At 43.1% G+C, this 18197-nt stretch overlaps 1 protein-coding gene across 1 annotated transcript in view; it reads left to right on the top strand.

Moving 5' to 3' along the window:
- The first annotated feature begins 918 nt into the window (after positions 1-918).
- Positions 919-18197, top strand: part of snx27a (sorting nexin 27a) — a 38436-nt gene continuing 21157 nt past the window's right edge. Inside the window, exons 1-5 of the mRNA XM_038971636.1 lie at positions 919-1299; positions 9961-10192; positions 15248-15440; positions 16029-16093; positions 16179-16283. Of these exons, the coding sequence (XP_038827564.1) occupies positions 989-1299; positions 9961-10192; positions 15248-15440; positions 16029-16093; positions 16179-16283 (906 nt within the window). The 5' untranslated portion in view covers positions 919-988. The remainder of the gene's footprint in view (positions 1300-9960; positions 10193-15247; positions 15441-16028; positions 16094-16178; positions 16284-18197) is intronic.

Below are 18197 nucleotides of genomic sequence, written 5' to 3' on the forward strand. Positions count from 1 at the left end.
TGCAGGGTTCAGTAACCGGGTGGTAGCCGGCTAGTGGCAATGACTAAGTTCAGGGCAGTGTACTGGGTGGAGGCCGGCTAGTGATGGCTATTTAACAGTCGGGTGGTCCTTGATGATCTTTTTGGCTTTCCTGTGTCATCAGGCGCTGTAGGTGTCCTGGAAGGCAGGCAGTGTGCCCCCTGTGATAAGTTGGGCAGACCGCACCACACTCTGGAGAGCCCTGCGGTTGCGAGTGGTGCAGTTGCCGTACCAGGCGGTGATACAGCCCGACAGGATGCTCTCAATTTTGCATCTGTAAAAGTTTGTGAGGGTCTTAGGGGCCAAGCCGAATTTCTTCAGCCTCCTGAGTTTGAAGAGATGCTCTTGTGCCGTCACACCACACTGTCTGTGTAGGTGAACCATTTGGGATTGTTAGTGATGTGTACGCCGAGGAACTTTAAACTGTTCACCTTCTCCACTGCAGGCTCATTGGTGTGGATGGGGGCTTGCTCCCTCTGTCTCCTGAAGTCCACGATCAGCTCCTTCGTTTTGTTGACGTTGAGGGAGAGGTTAATTTCCTGGCACCACTCTGCCAGGGCCCTCACCTCCTCCCAGTAGGCTGTTTCGTCATTGTTGGTAATGAGTAGGATTCTGTGATTTGCCAATGCAAAAGTCATTGCTTTAGATAAAAACGCTTGATCTGCCTTACCAATCAAAACTACTTAGAAAATGCTAACATATATTTGGTGGAAAATAAATGTTGTATGTTTCTGGAAGATGCACCATGATGTCTTGTTGACAACATGACTGAGCAGCGCATTACAGTTGGATTTGAGAAGGGCGCTCCTTCTTTACCGCTTTTGCCCGTTCACGTCACGGGCATAGACCGGTGCACCATGGTTCAGGTTAATAGAACTCCCTATGAGTCGGTCTCGAGGAGCTAGTCTGAGCGTATTTCTACTTGTTGTTTTGAAACCGCTAAACACCGACCGGAGGCATTGAGTAGAAGATGGCGGATGTTGAAGGCGATGAAATTAAGTCGGCTCTCCCTTCGGCTTCCCGTAATGGACCCGCTGCAGGTTCGGTAGTCGGTACCGGAGTCCAAAATGCTACCCAAGTGACGTCAGGTCCACGAATGGTTAGAATTGTAAAGTCGGAATCAGGATATGGATTCAACGTTCGTGGACAAGTTAGCGAAGGAGGACAACTGCGAAGCATCAATGGGGAATTGTACGCACCTCTTCAGCATGTCAGTGCTGTTTTGCCTGGAGGGGCAGCGGACCGAGCTGGCATATCAAAGGGTGACAGGATTCTGGAGGTGTAAGTCAGCTTTCTTTACCCATAATAGCGGCCGTTAGCTAGCTAGTTAGCTACCTCTGGGGAGGACTGATGCCGCGTTCAAAACAACTGTGAACTCAAATCTCCGACTGGGAAACTAGGGAAAAATGAGCTCCGACTGGGAAAAATCCATTTGAACGGTCATCCCACTCGGGAATCCGCATCATGCGCGCGTTCAAAACAACTGAGAACTCGGAAAAAACGAGTTCAAATCATGACGTCAGTGGTCTTCAGATCGGGAATTCGGAGTTCTAGAAAGAGGCCCTAGTTCCCGAGTGTAATTTCGAGTTGTATGACCTTTCAAATTGAATTTCTTCCAATTTCCCAGTTGGTTTGAACACATGGAAGTCGGAGAGTTCCAAGTTGTTTTGAACGTTGCAATAACTAGCTATTTAGCAAAGTGGCTAACGTTAGCTAGCAAGTTGCTAACTAGTTAACCTCACTGCAGTAATTGGCTGAAACGTTATCTGTAGCTAGCTAGTACACATTAGCTAGCTAGCACCCATGCTAATTAGCTAGCAAGCATTTTAATAAACAAATCCAGACCGACAATCATTGCATAAATTTGTGAGTAGTATGTATTCAAATCATCGCACCACCACAACAAACAATATGATCTTTGCTAGCTAATTTGGTAGAGTACGTTTCGGCAGTCAGTGAGTGATTTTAACACTGTGCTCATGAGTGTAGAATGTCAGAGTTGTCATTGGTTTCTTGGTAACTTAAATCATTTTTTGAAACGGGAGATTAAAAAGATTAGGGCTCTCTCCCAGTCTAGCGTCCTCATGGCTGACAGGATAATGACAGTGAGTAGGTCAGTTATTGTCACTCAACCAACTGTAGACAGACAGTTCACCAACTCTACTGTGTGTGAAATTGGGGTTTTACTCAGTCTGACAGTGTACCATAGTGGGGGGGGATTAGCCTGGTTATGTAGCCAATCAATCATGCTTTGTGTTTGTTTGCCCTATTTCTGAGTGTATTTGTGTGTAAGTCAGTGTGCCTGGGTGGAGTTGATACAGGAAAAGCTGGACCCTCGTTTTGAGAACATTTTGGGGCAAGACCAGCACCTCAAATTAGGAAAATATTATTTTAATCATAACTTCAGAGGAGGGAATTAACCTTTCATACCTTCCTAAAAAAAGTTGCAAAGGAAATGGTCTTCCTACACTACATTACTCAGTTTATGTAACTGCAGAAGCAGTACAGTCTGTTCAGGGCACAGATTCTTCTTTTGAGTATTAGTTTGCCTTACGCTTGAGGAACAAGAAAATGGAAACGATACCAAGCTTTTCTCGGTCAATGACAAACGTGAGAAAGAATGAGGAACATGGTAGACAACTTGCTGAGGCATCAAAAGGGTATTTCTACTTCCAAATGGCACCCTATTCCCTATGTAGTGCACTATGGGCCCTGGTCAAAAAGAGTGCACTATATAAGGAATAGGGTGATATTGGGACGTAAACCTTTGCCTTCCTAACGGTATGTCTTTATCCATCAACTAGCCGCTTTGCCTGTGTCGTATGATAAGTAGTGTTTGTGACACATTAATCAGCCACTACTGCTTCCCCAGCAATTGGAAATAAAGTTGATGTGTGTAGTCAAGTTATTCCCCCAGTGCCTACACCTCTAACTCACGTCAGCGGATCAGGCTTGAAGGTTAGTTTGTTTGTTTACGCATGCACACTTGCTGTTTTACTAGATGGCTTTAGGCTGTTGTCAATCCCTACTTATTGATTGAGGGAAACCTAAAAGTTATGCAATGTTTTATTTTGCAATATTTATTCATTTAGATCCACCCTTGTCAATGAGTGAAAAATTCTCATGAAGTAGCCAGAAGTTGGCCAACTCTCTTGGTACTGTCCCTTTTTTATTTTGACTTTATTCCAATTCAGTTCACCTACCTTCACGTTTCTATATATGGTATTCATGAGATTAATTTGGCAGATGCTACAGAGAACTGTTTTTCTGATTGATAGAAGGATCACGGCTACATCAAAGCTGTGATGTGGAGAGGGGTTAGCCTACATCTCCCTCTATCCTTTTTATTTTTTTTGTCTCCCATTCTTTGTCCCCCTGAATAAGCTTGAGGAAAGTTCCCAATACAGACTCGTTTTCAGCCAGCTACGTTTTCCACTTCATATTAAATAGGGTACTTTTTATTTAAAAGTTTCAATTCGCTAGTCTGTCGAGCCATCTCCTACTAGAATGAACGCTATACATCTTATAGCGATCTATTGATAGGATAGGCGCCTTTCAGTCACAAAGCGAGTGATGACAGGGAAACACAGAAATGCTTCACCTCTTCCTCTCTGCTATGTGCATATTTTGGACCTAAGCTTGTCTCCTGCCTTCCCGCCTTTGGGACAACGACTCCCATTGTTAGGGCGGAGACTTGAGCATATAATTTATATACAGATCTCTAGATGCAGTCGAATTTCTTTACACGGAGGGGAGAGAGCATGATGCTTGTGAATTTGCATGTCCCATTCAATGTAATTGGTAACGATGAGTCAAAATCTACAAATTAGCTACGCAGCATCGTGGAGCATAGTAGGCTATTTATTGTGTGTGGACTGACAACTGAACAGCAAATCAAATGTATTTATATAGCCCTTCTTACATCAGCTGATATCTCAAAGTGCTGTACAGAAACCCAGCCTAAAACCCCAAACAGCAAGCAATGCAGGTGTGGAAGCATGGTGGCTAGGAAAAACTCCCTAGAAAGGCCAAAACCTAGGAAGAAACCTAGAGAGGAACCAGGCTATGAGGAGTGGCCAGTCCTCTTCTGGCTGTGCCGGGTGGAGATTATAACAGAACATGGCCAAGATGTTCAAATGTTCATAAATGACCAGCATGGTCAAATAATAATAATCACAGTAGTAGTCGGGTGCAGCAAGTCAGCACCTCAGGAGTAAATGTCAGTTAGCTTTTCATAGCTGATCATTAAGAGTATCTCTACCGCTCCTGCTGTCTCTAGAGAGTTGAAAACAGAAGGTCTGGGACAGGTAGCACGTCCGGTGAACAGGTCAGGGTTCCATAGCAGCAGGCAGAACAGTTGAAACTGGAGCAGCAGCAAGGCCAGGTGGACTGGGGACAGCAAGGAGTCATCATGCCAGGTAGTCCTGCAAGTGTTGACTAGTTTATAAAAGGTGAACTGACTGAATAAATTCGATCTCCTATATCCTTTTGCCATTCATGAATCATGCAACGTGGTTATGTCTATGGTATCATATTGGGACTAGTATACCAAAGGATTTCTTGAGTTTCCTTTCCTAGGATGTCTGGGCTTGCCAGACAGTGACGCTGAAGTGAGTGACTCTCGTCACTCAGTGTAAGCTCCTGAATTGCATCGGTGGGAGAGCCTTTCATTTGGCTCCCTAATTTGCACAGGCTACTGGTAGACTTAGGCTTTTTGGCGATTATCTGCAGATAAATTATGAAAAGAATTGATGACGATGGTGAATCAACATTGCAGGAATAATGGGTCGAGGTGTGCATAATTGAGAGGTACCCGGCACTATGTATTTTAGTGATTTGTGACCCACCGACACTGACCCGGTTAGAATGGGAATAAAGCAGCCCAAGAGTTCACACATACGCAAACTTTATTTAAACAAACTGATAAAGATGAACATGGGGATGGTAGTGGTTCTGTAATGGACAGAAACAGAGGTAATGAATACACCAGGGCACAGATGCAAAGGACTGTATAGATTGCATATGCTACCTGCAGAGTATTACACAGTAAACGCAGAGGTGCAACATGCAATAGTAGTAACTATGAAGAACAATATACAAATGTCACAACTCACTTTTGACACGCACACCATCCCACAAGTACAGATATGAATGAGTCCAGCTGTTGTTGTGCAGGACAGAGATGAGCTTGCTGTTCTCTGACTGCTTGAAGTATTGCGTGACCTGCAGAGTCAAGAGGATGGGCAGCTGTCCGGCCCCTTGTAACCTCCCTAGCAACCTATCAAGGCACAGGTCACACACATCAGAGAGTTTGAGAGGCACGTTTATGGTACTCCCTAGATTCTCAGGCTCCGGTTGTGGGGAATGGGAAGTGGAGTGTGCAGCTCAGGGTTGTGAGGTGCTGATAAGTCACCGGCAGGGAATTCGTAACAGCCACCCCTAAATATGAGCAGCATACAAAATAAGTAATTCCATGCTCGAATGTCAGTCTAGAGCCTATTGGTCCCAAGGTAGGCAAGGAGCAGCGACGGTTCCCCAACTGAGGCAGGAAAGTCCCCCAGTGCAGGAACCAGAGGAGGACCCAGAGCAGGCCCCAACGGTAAACTCGAGGCCAGATCAGGCGGCAGTGCTGGTGAGCCCAGGGCAGATGGTGGATCAGCTCGGACACCAGAAGCAGGAATAGGTAGTGCCCCTGGGACAGGACACTGGCGGGGGGGCGAAGTCTGAGTGGTCGACCCCGGTGAGGTCTGGTGTGTCCACCACCGTCACATCTGGGGTTGAGTCCAGAGGCAGCAAGACTGGACCTGGATCAGGTGTTGCACGCTGGGCAGGTGCATCCTAGACATACTGAATGGGACCAGGGCTATGGCTGGGTTAGGTGAAGCTGTTCTGTCAGTAACTGGTGACAGTGGTGTGGCTGGGTCTCCCCATGGGCCCAGGTCAGGGCTGGAACGGTCATCGGAGGTAGCAGCAGACTGGTCTGGTGCTTCTGCAGGATTCCATAGTTCAGGGACAGGCGGTGAGGAATAGGGTCCGGTCAGCAATAAGTTTACTACCGCGGGGCAATGCTGGCCGAGCCAGGGAGAGGGTTACTCCAGAGTTCGCCGTGCCGCTGAAGAGGCAGAATACTAAAGTCACAGTCGTAGCCGGTAATGTTGCTGGGGTTGGAGAGGTGTCATCATACTGCTGAACTCCATACGACTATCCCAAGTCTTCCCCTGTTGGAGAGGGCTCCCCTGACCGGAGGAAGCCCGGGATCTGGTCTGCTATTCCAAGATGCAAAGATCTATTCTGCTCCATACGAACCATATGTTCTTCCTGTACTTCACTCCCATAGGCTCCATAGAAGGGGTATAATCCACATGGTATTGGTCCACTGTATACCCCGGAGCCATACTCCACTAGACTGCAGGTAGGCAGTATGGAAAGTGCCCTGTATGACCTGCGGAGTCAAGAGGATGGGCAGATTTCCGACCCCTTAGTAACCTCCCTAGCAACCTATCAGGGCACACGTCACCCAGGTCAGAGAGTTTGAGAAGCAGGTTTAGGGTACTCCCTAGACTCTCAGGCTATGGTCCTAGGGAATAAGGAGCGGAGTGTGCTGATAAGCCCGGCAGGGAATTCGTAACAATCATTCTGATCCAAGTATGATAATTAGGGCCCTCGTGGAATCCAGGCATTAAAACGGAAGTGTTGACTTAGTAGTGCATCCACTAAATGTATTGAAAATGTATTAATTTGCCCAAGTTTATCATAAGACGTGAACATCAATGATTTGTATTTCCTGCAACTTTCTGGAGAGGCAATGAGAATGTGTGTGGGGGGGGGGGGGTGCGCGTCTAATACTTTGTGTAGCTGTTAGCGATGATGCTAATGAAAAGACTTCTGGTAGATGGAAAGGTTTCCCAAAAAACCTTCTCAATTAAATGTTATCTACAAAGTAGCCTATGCTGACCTGTCAGAATGATATCATGGTCATTTTCATCAATCCAGTGGGTATTTGTTTTGCAAACACTATCATATGTGCACTACAAATGTGCACTACACCTAAATATGTGCACTACACCTAAAAGTCAACATTTCTCAGGTTTAAGCGTTGTTGTGGACGTGTAATTTTTTTTAAGAGCAAAAACCTGTAAAAAGCGGAAACCTAAAACAAAACCTTACATTTTTCGAGATAATGTGGGATATTTCATTTGTCTTAATAAAATACATAATTTGAAGAACAAACATCATTGTGACAGTTTCATATCTTGCAGTAAAAATTTAATCTCGAGGAGATGTTAAAGGTTTAATGTTCTCTTACATAGAAAATAGTCCGGATCTTATAGGCCAGGGGTGTCAAAGGTTACTAAAATGAATAATTAATGATGGAAACAGTGTGTGGCAGGCAAGTGATCCCCTGCCCTCCCTCCCTCAACCCCCTTGGTACTCAGAGGCAGATTAGCCGAGACACCTGATGCTGCTGCCATCTGGCCTCAGCATCGTGCGTTAAGGAGGGAGGCATGTCACCACATGGTAAACCTGTAGGGCGGCAGGTAGCCTAGCGGTTAGCGCGCTAGTCCAGTAACCGAAAGGTCGCTGGTTAGAATACTCGAGCCGACATGGTGAAAAATCTGTTTGTGCCCTTGAGCAAGGCACTTAACCCTAATTTGCTCCAGGGGCGCTGTACTACTATTGCTGACCCTGTAAAACAAAATATTTTCACTGCACCTATCCGGTGTGTGACAATAAAACATGCAGTGCGTTCGGAAAGTATTCAGACCCCTTGACTTTTTCCACATTTTGTTACGTTACAGCCTTATTTCGAAATAGGATTTTTTTTTTATCCACTCATCAATCTACACACTACCCCATAACGACAGCATAAACAGGTTTGCAGAGATTGTTGCTAATTTATTAAAAATAAATTTCACATTTACATAAGTATTCACACCTTTTACTCAGTACTTTGTTGAAGCCCCTTGGGCAGTGTTTACAGCCACGAGTCTTCTGGAGTATGACGCTACAAGCTTAGCACACCTGTATTTGGAGTTTCTCCATTCTCTGCAGATCCTCTCAAACTCTGTCCGGTTGGATGTGGAGCGTCGATGCACAGCTATTTTCAGGTCTCTCCAGAGATGTTTGATCGGGTTCAAGTCCAGGCTCTGGCTGGGCCACTCAAGGACATTGAGACTTGTCCCGAAGCCACTCCTGCGTTGTCGTGGCTGTGTGCTTAGAGTCGTTGTCCTGTTGGAAGGTGAACCTTTGCCCCAGTCTGAGGTCCTGAGTGCTCTGGATTAGGTTTTCATCATGGATTTCTCTGTTCATTACTCTGTTCATCTTTCCCTCGATCTTACTAGTCTCCCAGTCCCTGCCGCTGAAAAATATCCCCACAGCATAATGCTGCCACCACCATGTTTCACCGTCGGGATGGTATTGGGGACCTTCAATGCTGCAGACATTTTTTTGGTACCCTTCCCCAGATCTGTGCTTTGACACAATCCTGTCTCGGAGCTCTACAGACAATTCTTTCGACCTCATGGCTTGGTTTTTGCCCTGACATGCACTGCCAACTGTGGGATCTTATATAGACAGGTGTGTGCCTTTCCAAATCATGTCCAATCAATTGAATTTACTACAGGTGGACTCAATTTTTAAGCATACTTATGTAAAATAAGGTATTTCTGTTTTATTTTTAATAAATGTGCAAACAATTTAAACTTTTTGCCTTGTCATTATGGAGCATTGTGTGTAGATTGATGAGGAAAAACATGTATTTGATCAATTTTAGAATAAGGCTGTAACGTAACAAAATGTGGAAAAAGTGAAGGGGTCTGAATACTTTCCGAATGCACTGTGTCTATATACAGTACTGTTAAAAGTTTGGACACACCTACTCATTCAAGGGTTTTTATTTTATTTTCATACATTGTAGAATAATAGTGAAGACAAACTATTAAATTGTGTTAAACAAATCCAAATATATGTTATATTTAAGGTTCTTCAAAGTAGCCACCCTTTGCCTTGATGACAGCTTTGCACACTCTTGGCATTCTTTCAACCAGCTTCACCTGGAATGCTTCTCCAACAGTCTTGAAGGAGTTCCCACATATGCTGAGCACTTGTTGGCCGCTTTTCCTTCACTCTGCGGTCCAACTCATCCCAAACCAATTGGGTTGAGGTCGGGTGATTGTGGAGGCCAAGTAACAGACACATCTCAACATCAACTTTACATTTACATTTAAGTCATTTAGCAGACGCTCTTATCCAGAGCGACTTACAAATTGGTGCATTCACCTTATGATATCCAGTGGCTTGAGAGGGTTTTGGATCAGTTGGACCGTGGAGTGAAGGTAAAGCAGCCAACAAGTGCTCATCATGTGTGAGAACTCCTACAAGACTGTTCAAAAAGCATTCCAGGTGAAGCTGGTTGAGAGAATGCAAGAGTGTGCAAAGCTGGCATCAAGGCAAAGGGTGGCTACTTTGAAGTTTCTCATATAAAATATATTTTGATTGAACACTTGTTTTCTTTTTGGTTACTACATGATTCCACATGTTATTTCATAGTTTTGATGTCTTCACTATTATTTTACAATGTAGAAAATAGTAAAAAATAAAGAAAAAACATTTAATGAGGTGTCCAAACTTTTGACAGGTACTATATATATTATATGTTTTTTCTTTATTTTTACTATTTTATATATATAATGTTTTTTGTAGCGATAGGGAATCGATAGCGAGAGACTCACTGCTCAGCCAACATTGGAAAGAGATGTATATCAGTGGTAAAAGTTTGGCAGGTTACAGAGCTAGACAGAATAAGGCAAACGTGTATAATTTCGGAGACGGTGTTGGAGGATAGGCCAAACCTATCCTCTAACCAAACACTACCACCATTAACGGGCATAACATGAGCACCGATTGATCCCGTCCCACCATCTCTCACTCTGCGTCCCACAGTAATGGTGTGAGCGTGGAGGGGGCCACCCACAAGCAGGTGGTGGATCTGATCCGGGCCGGGGAGAGGGAGCTGGTGCTTTCTGTGCTGTCTGTGCCGCCCCAGGAGGCAGACGGTCTTGAGGCCGGGGATGAAAGCGCCGCCCAGCTCAGCTATGACTACAGCGACAAGCAGGCCGTGCCCATCTCCATCCCCACATTCAAGCACGTGGAGCAGCACGCCGAGAGGTTTGTGGTGAGTAAAAAATACATAGTTTATGGTGAGGTTTCTGGCTGGCCTTGTTTACTAGAGAATGACTAAACTTTTCTAAAAGCCCAATGTGTCTTTTGCAGTGCAGAGTTCGGCCATGCCAAAATGTGTAGGCCTTTGTCAGTAATCACGTATACAATGCGACCTACACTGAGTATACCAAACATTAGGAACACCTTCCTAATATTAAGTTTCACCCCCCCCTTTTGCCCCCAGAACCTCCTCAATTTGTCAGGGAATGGACTCTACAAGGTGTCGAAAGCATTCCACAGGAATGTTGACTCCAATGCTTCCCACAGTTGTCAAGTTGGCTGGATGTCCTTTGGGTAGTGGATCATTCTTGACACACATAGGAAACTGTTAAGCGTGACACCCAGCAGCGTTGCAGTTCTTGACACAAACCAGTGCGCCGGTCACCTACCATACCCCGTTCAAAGACACTGACATTTTTGGTCTTTCCCCTTCACCGTCTGAATGGCAAACATACACAATCCATGTATCTGTTGTCTCAAGGCTTAAAAATCCATATTTGAACCTTTCCTCCCCTTTATCTACACTGATTATAAAGTGGATTTAACAAATGATCATTAGCTTTCATCTGGATTCACCTGGTCAGTCTATGTCATGGAAAGAGCAGGTGTTCATTGTTTAGTTTACAGGGAGTACCAGCACTAGATCAATGTGCCGTGGTATAAGGTATTTGAGGTAGATGTGTACATGAAGGCAGGGTAAAGTTACTAGGCATCAGAATAGATAAGTGTAAAATAAAGAACAGATTAGCAGCAGCAAATGGTGTGTGTGTGGGAGTGTCAATTCATACCCCTTAATTCCACATTTTGTTATGTTACAGCATGATTTAAACATTTTTTAAATAGATGTATTTTCTCACCCATCTACACACAATACCCTATAATGCCAAAGCTAAAACATGTTTTTAGAAATGTTTGCTAATTTATTGAAAATTAAATATAGAAATATCTCATTCACACCCCTGAGTCAATACATGTTAGAATCACGTTTGGCAACAAATACAGAGAGAAGTCTAAGAGATTGTACAATATTTGCACAATATTCTTAAAACAATTATTCAAGCTCTGTCAAGTTGGCTGTTAATCATTGTTAGACTGCCATTTTCAAGTCTTGCCATATATTTTCAATCCAATTTAAGTCAAAACTAACTAGGCCACTCAGGAAAATGCAATGTTGTCTTGGTAAGCAACTCCAGTGTATATTTGGCCTTGTGTTTTAGGTTATTGTCCTACTGAAAGATGAATTTTGTCTCCCAGTGTCTGTTGGAAAACAGACTGAATCAGGTTTTCCTCTAGTATTTTGCCTGTGCTTAGTTCTATTGTTTCTTTTTATCCCTCCCCCCAAAATCCCTAGTCCTTGCCAATGACAAGCATACCCATAACAGGATGCAGCCACCACCATGCTTAGAAATATAAAGAGTGGTACTCAGCGATGTTCGTTTTTGCCCCAAACATAACGCTTTGTATTCAGGACATAAAGTTCATTTCTTTGCAGTTTTACTTCAGTGCCTTATTGCAAACAGGATGCATATAATTTTTATTGTACATGCTGTCATTTTTTTATGCTGTCATTTAGGTTAGTATTGTGAAGTGACTACAATGTTGTTGATCCATCCTCCGTTTTCTCCTATCACAGCCATTGTTTTAAAGTCACCAATTCTTGAGCCGTTTCCTTTCTGGCAACTGAGTTAGGAAGGACGCCTGTATCTTTGTAGTAACTGGTGTATTGATAACTTCACCATGCTCAAAGGGATATCTTTTTTTTTACCAATCTACCAATAGGTGCCCTTTGTGAGGCATTGGAAAACCTCCCTGGTCTTTGTTGTTGAATCTGTGTTTTGAAATTCACTCATCGACTGAGGGACCTTACAATTATCTGTATGTCTGGGGTACAGAGATGAGGTATTCATTGAAAATCATGTTAACCACTATGATTGAACATGGAATGAGTCCCCAAAAAAGAATGAAACAAATTCTTACTCCTGGACTGATTTAGGCTTGCCATAACAAAGGGGTTGAATACTTATTGACTCAAGACATTTCAGATTTCATTTTTTATTAATTTGTAAAAATGTCTAAAAACATAATTCCACTTTGACATTATTAAATCCATTTTAAATTCAGGCTGTAACCCAACAAAATGTGGAAAAAGTGAAGTGGTGTGAATACTTTCTGAAGGTGAGTGTGCGTAGGGTCAGTGCAAGATAATTAATGGTTACCGGGACTAACTATTTAGCAGTTTAATGGCTTGGGGGTGGAAGCTGTCTCTGAGCCTGTTAGTCCAAGTGCTGATGCACCGGTACCATTTGTCGGACGATAGCAGAGTGAACTGTCTATTGCTTTGGTGGCTGGAGTCTTTTTTTTTTTTTTTTTTCAGGCCTTCCTCTGACACCGCCTGATTATAGAGGTCCTGGATGGCAGGGAGCGCAGCCCCAGTAATGTACTGGGCTGTTCGCACCGCCCTCTGTAGCGCTTTGCAGTCGACGGCGGTGCATTTGTCATACCAAGCGGGGATGCAGCCAGTCAAAATGATGGTGCAGCTGTAGAAATTTGATCCAAGGGCCCATGCCAATTTTTTTTTGGGGGGGGGGGGGCGCTGCCATGCTCTCTTCATGACTGCAGATTCTGGTGGACTAAGGCTGTTACGGTGACAGTATTACCGTCACACCAGCGGTCACGAGTCAAATTCCACGTGACCGTTTAGTCACGGTAACTAGGCTTCTCCAAAACTGAGCTCTGATGGTCATTAGTAGCCTACCAAACTTTCTAACTGCCAGTCGCTTATGTAGCCTAGCCCATAGTCTTATATGTTTTGATAAGGTGTGTATCACAACTAAAGTGGCCAATTAACTCAAAACGTAGCTTATAGGCCTAGGACTCCTGGAACACATTAGAGAGCCTAGTGAAACATGTTCTTATAAGCCCAGTCATTATGCAATCGCAATGGTGGAAAGTAAAGATACCTTAGTAGAAAAGGACTCGAGTGGAAGTCACCCAGTAAAATACTACTTGAGTAAAAGTACATGTAATTGCTCAAATATACACAAGTATCAAAAGGAACTTATTTCATATTCCTTATATTAAGCAAACCAGATGGCACGGTTGGCTTTTTATTTATTTGTAGATTTTTTTTGCAGATAGCCAGAGGCACACTCCCAACACCATTTACAAACAAAGCATGTATGTTTAGTGAGTCCACCAGATCAGAGGCAGTAAGGATGACCAGGTAGGTTCTCTTGATAAGTGTGCTAAGCTTTCAAAATGTAGCGAGCTGTCAGGGAAAATGTATGGAGTAAAAAGTAGTAAAGTAAAAGTTGTTGAATGTGAAGTACAGATACCCCCCAAAAAACTAATTAGCACTTTAAAGTAATTTTTCTTAAGTACACCATTTGTGTAATTTCATGTGAAAACAGAGTTTTGACTGGCCACTATTTAAGAGGATCCCAGCTTTCTTATGCTGCTATATTTATTGCTCAATTCTTAAAATTAAGCACATTCATCCACTTTACAAAGGCATCACGTGAGTTTCAAGTTTGGGGAAGCTAATTTTCACCATAAAAATTTGCTGGTTGAGAGAATGCCAAGAGTGTGCAAAGCTGTTATCAAGGCAAAGGATGGCGGCTACTTTGATGAATCCCAAAAATGAAATATATTTTGATTTTGTTTCACACATTTTCGTTACTGCATGTTATTTCATAGTTTTTGATGTCTTCACTATTATTCTACAATGTAGAAAATAGTCAAAATAAAGAAAAACCCGGGAATGAGTAGGTGTGTCCAAACGTATTTTTTAATTTAACAAGGTAAGCCAGTTGAGAACAAGTTCTCGTTTACAACTGCGACCTGGCCAACATAAAGCGAAGCAGTGTGACAAAAACAACAACAGAGTTAAACATAAACAAAGTCAATAAAGTACAGTCAATAAGACAATAGAAAAATATATGTACAGTATGTGCAAATGTAGAAGATTAGGGAGGTAAGGTAATAAATAGGCCGTAGAGGCAAAATAATTACAATTTAGCATTAACACTGGAGTGATAGATGTGCAGCTGATGATGTGCAAGTAGAGATACTGTGGTGCAAAAAGATAAATAACAATATGGGGATGAGGCAGTTGGGTGTGCTATTTACAGATTGGCTGTGTACAGGTACAGTGATCGGTAAGCTGCTCTGACAGCTGATGCCCTTTTTACATCAGTGTGTTGTGACAAAACTGCACATTTTAGAGTGGCTTTTTGTCCCCAGCACAAGGTTCACCTGTGAAAAGATGCTGTTTAATCAGCTTCTTTATTTGTTTATTTATTTATTTAAATTATTTTTTTATTTCACCTTTTTAACCAGGTAGGCCAGTTGAGAACAAGTTCTCATTTACAACTGCGACCTGGCCAAGATAAGGCAAAGCAGTGCGACAAAAACAACAACACAGTTACACATGGGATTAACAAACGTACAGTCAATAACACAATAGAAACTTCTGTATACTGTGTGTGCAAATGAAGTAAGGCAATAAATAGGACAATAGTGGCGAAGTAATGACAATTTAGCAATTTACACTGGAGTGATATATGTGCAGATGATGATGTGCAAGTAGATATATACTGGTGTACAAAAGAGCAGGAAAAACAAATATGGGGTTGAGGTAGGTAGTTGGTGGTGTACAACTTTTGACTGGTGTGTGTGTGTGTTATGGGATTGGAAATGATGCAGACATTTACATTGATGGAAGCTACAATCTGTCTGCAATGTTAAAGCTGATCTATCACCTAAACATTTTTTTTTTAACTGTACAGCGAAGCCTTATCATTACTACAAATGTTTTTCTAGGCACACTGGTGTTCCCAAATTAAGTCCCGGTCACACAACAAAATATTTAGAAGCATATGCAACCAAAATGGTCGCACTTTAGAGCCCTGTGTACATGTCTCATCTTTTACAAGTGAATACTGTGCATCATTTCCCCTGTGTTCTGTCATATTCCACCTTACCGCTCACCTCGGTCTGTTCCCTACAGGTGTACAACGTGTACATGTCGGGCAGGCAGCTGTGCTCCAAGCGCTACCGGGAGTTTGCTATCCTGAACCAGAACCTGAAGAGGGAGTTTGCCAGTTACACCTTCCCTAAGATCCCAGGGAAGTGGCCCTTCTCCCTGTCTGAGCAGCAGCTGGACACACGCCGCAGGGGCCTGGAGGAGTACCTGGAGAGAGGTGAGAGAGAGAGAGAGAAGGAAGCAAAGGTAGAGAAAGAGGTAGAGTGTACCTGTAGAGAATTGAGGAGAGTTAAGGAAAAAAACTTAAGGATGGCCACTTAATTCCCTTCAATGATGTGTAATGCTGACATGCAGATAGTGCCTATAGCTCCAACACCACAGGTATCATATTACACAGAGAGATGTGTATATATTTACTATTACGTTCTATTTCATTCTGTGGTATTACACATTACCATATGTCAGTGCTGGAGATCAGTTGAGGAGAGATGAAAAACAGCACGTGCTTTATTTTTGGAATGTCTGTGTGAGTTAATTGGAGGAACAAGTAGCACAGAAATCTGAGTTTTTGGAGAAGTGAGAAACCACGTATGCTGTAATGCAGTGTGTCGAACTCCAAGATAGCTCTCTATCTCCTGCAGACAGATGGCAAATCATTGCAATATTTGTGGAATGCCCTGGAATGTGTATGTAGCGGTAATATAACTGCAGTGCACATTGTGTCCAACTTCAAGTGTGCACGTGAATGCAATATGGTAAGATGACCTTTTGCTCTCTCTCTTTCTCTTATTTTCTCCTTCTGTAGTTTGTTCAGTACGGGTGATTGGTGAGAGTGACATCATGCAGGAATTCCTTTCTGAATCAGATGAGGTACGTTTGTGCAGACAGTTTCCGTAGCCCCAGGAGAGCATCTTAAAACACACACACTGATACTCCCCTTTCCTTTCTCTGTCAGAATTACAATGGCGTTTCAGACGTGGAGCTGCGGATAGCCCTGCCAGACAAGACCATCATCTCTGTCAGGGTGCGCAAGAACAGCACAACTGACCAAGTCTACCAGGTATAGAACCGTTTTTATAGAGAAGTTCCTCACTTGTAGTCAAATATATGCTGACCAAACCGGGCGTGCGCATGTTCATTTTGGTACCCCGACACCAGACACGATCAGGACACCCAGGTTGAAATATCAAAACAAACTCTGAACCAATTATATTAATTTGGGGACAGGTTGAAAAGCATTAAACATTTATGGCAATTTAGCTAGCTAGCTTGCTGTTGCTAGCTAATTTGTCCTGGGATATAAACATTGGGTTGTTATTTTCCCTGAAACGTCCTCTACTCCGACACAGATAAAACGGTCAACCGAATTCCTTTCTCGTCATCTCTCCTCCTTCCTCAGGCTTCTTTTTTACTTCTTTGGCGGTTGGCAACCAACTTTACGGGGCGTTACTACAACCGACTGGAGTGTGGATGTCGGTTCATCTTTCAATCACCCACGTGGGTATATGCTCTTAAAAACCAATGAGAAGATGGGAGAGGCCGGACTTGCAGCGCGTTGAGTGTCACAAATAGAACCTATTTCTATTTTAGCGCCTGGCCACGCAGACGCTCGCAAGCAGTGCGGGTGCAATGTCTGAATAACGTGTACATTTATTTTGCGACGCGAGCGGAGTGGTCAGCATGTGTAACCATTTTGGTTGCATATGCTCCTAAATATTGTGCTGTGTGACCTGAAATGTTATTTTGTGAGCACCTGTGCACCAACAAAAAAAAAATCACCCAGATAATTGTTGTAATGATTAGGCTTCGCTGTACCGTTGTTACCGAGTGCCCCAGAGAAATTGGTCTCTGCCTAGAAAACTGCTCGAACTAGCCTTTTATTCAAGCTATTATTAGAGGGACAGCACAAAGCACGAACAAGGTCGAGAGGGAGAGGAGTTGGCAGCCCCCGATGGTACCACTGGACACCGGTGCTATGGCGCTGGCATTTTCCACCTCTCAAAACATACTGCTAATAAAGTTAACAGAGCACTAACTAGTTTAGATAGCTACTGTAATGAATAGCTACAGTGCCTTCAGAAAGTATTCGCACCCCTCGACTTTTTCCACATTTTGTTGTTACAGCCTGAATTTAAAATGGATTAATTTTACATTTTGTATCACTGGCCTACACACAATACCCCATAATTGGAATTGTGTTTTTCCAAATTTTTTGTCCATAAGTATTCAACCCCTTTGTTATGGCAAGCCTAAATAAGTTCAGGAGTAAACTTTTGATTAACAAGTCACAAGTTGCATGGACTCACTCTGTGTGCAATAAGTGTTTAATATTATTTTTTTAATGACTACCTCGTCTCTGTACCCCACACATACAATTATCTGTAAGGTCCCTCAGTTGATCATTGAATTTCAAACACAGATTCAACCACAAAGACCAGGGATGTTTTCCAATGCCTCGCAAAGATGAGCACTTATTGGTAGATGGGTAAAAAAAGCAGACATTGAATATTCCTTTGCGCATGGTGAAGTTATTTTATCTTTGGATGGTGTATCAATACACCGTCACTACAAAGATACAGGCGTCCTTCCTAACTCAGTTGCCAGAGAGGAAGGAAACCGCTCAGGGATTTCACCATGAGGCCAATGGTGACTTTAAAACAGTTACGGAGTTTAATGGCTGTGATGGGAGAAAATTGAGGAAGGATCAAGAACATTGTAGTTACTCCGCAATACAAACCTAATTGACAGAGTGAAAAGAAGGAAGCCTGTACAGAATATTCCAAAACATGCATCCAGTTTGCAACAAGGCACTAAAGTAATACTTACTGTGAAAAATGTGGCAAAGCAATTCACTTTTTGTCCTGAATATATAGTGTTATGTTTGGGGCAAGTCCACTACAACACATTACTGAGTAGCACTCTCTATATTTTCAAGAATAGTGGTGGCTGCATCATGTTATGGGGGTGCTTGTAA

The sequence above is a fragment of the Salvelinus namaycush genome, chromosome 32, assembly GCF_016432855.1.
Source record: "Salvelinus namaycush isolate Seneca chromosome 32, SaNama_1.0, whole genome shotgun sequence".
NCBI classification, from domain to species: Eukaryota; Metazoa; Chordata; class Actinopteri; order Salmoniformes; family Salmonidae; genus Salvelinus; species Salvelinus namaycush.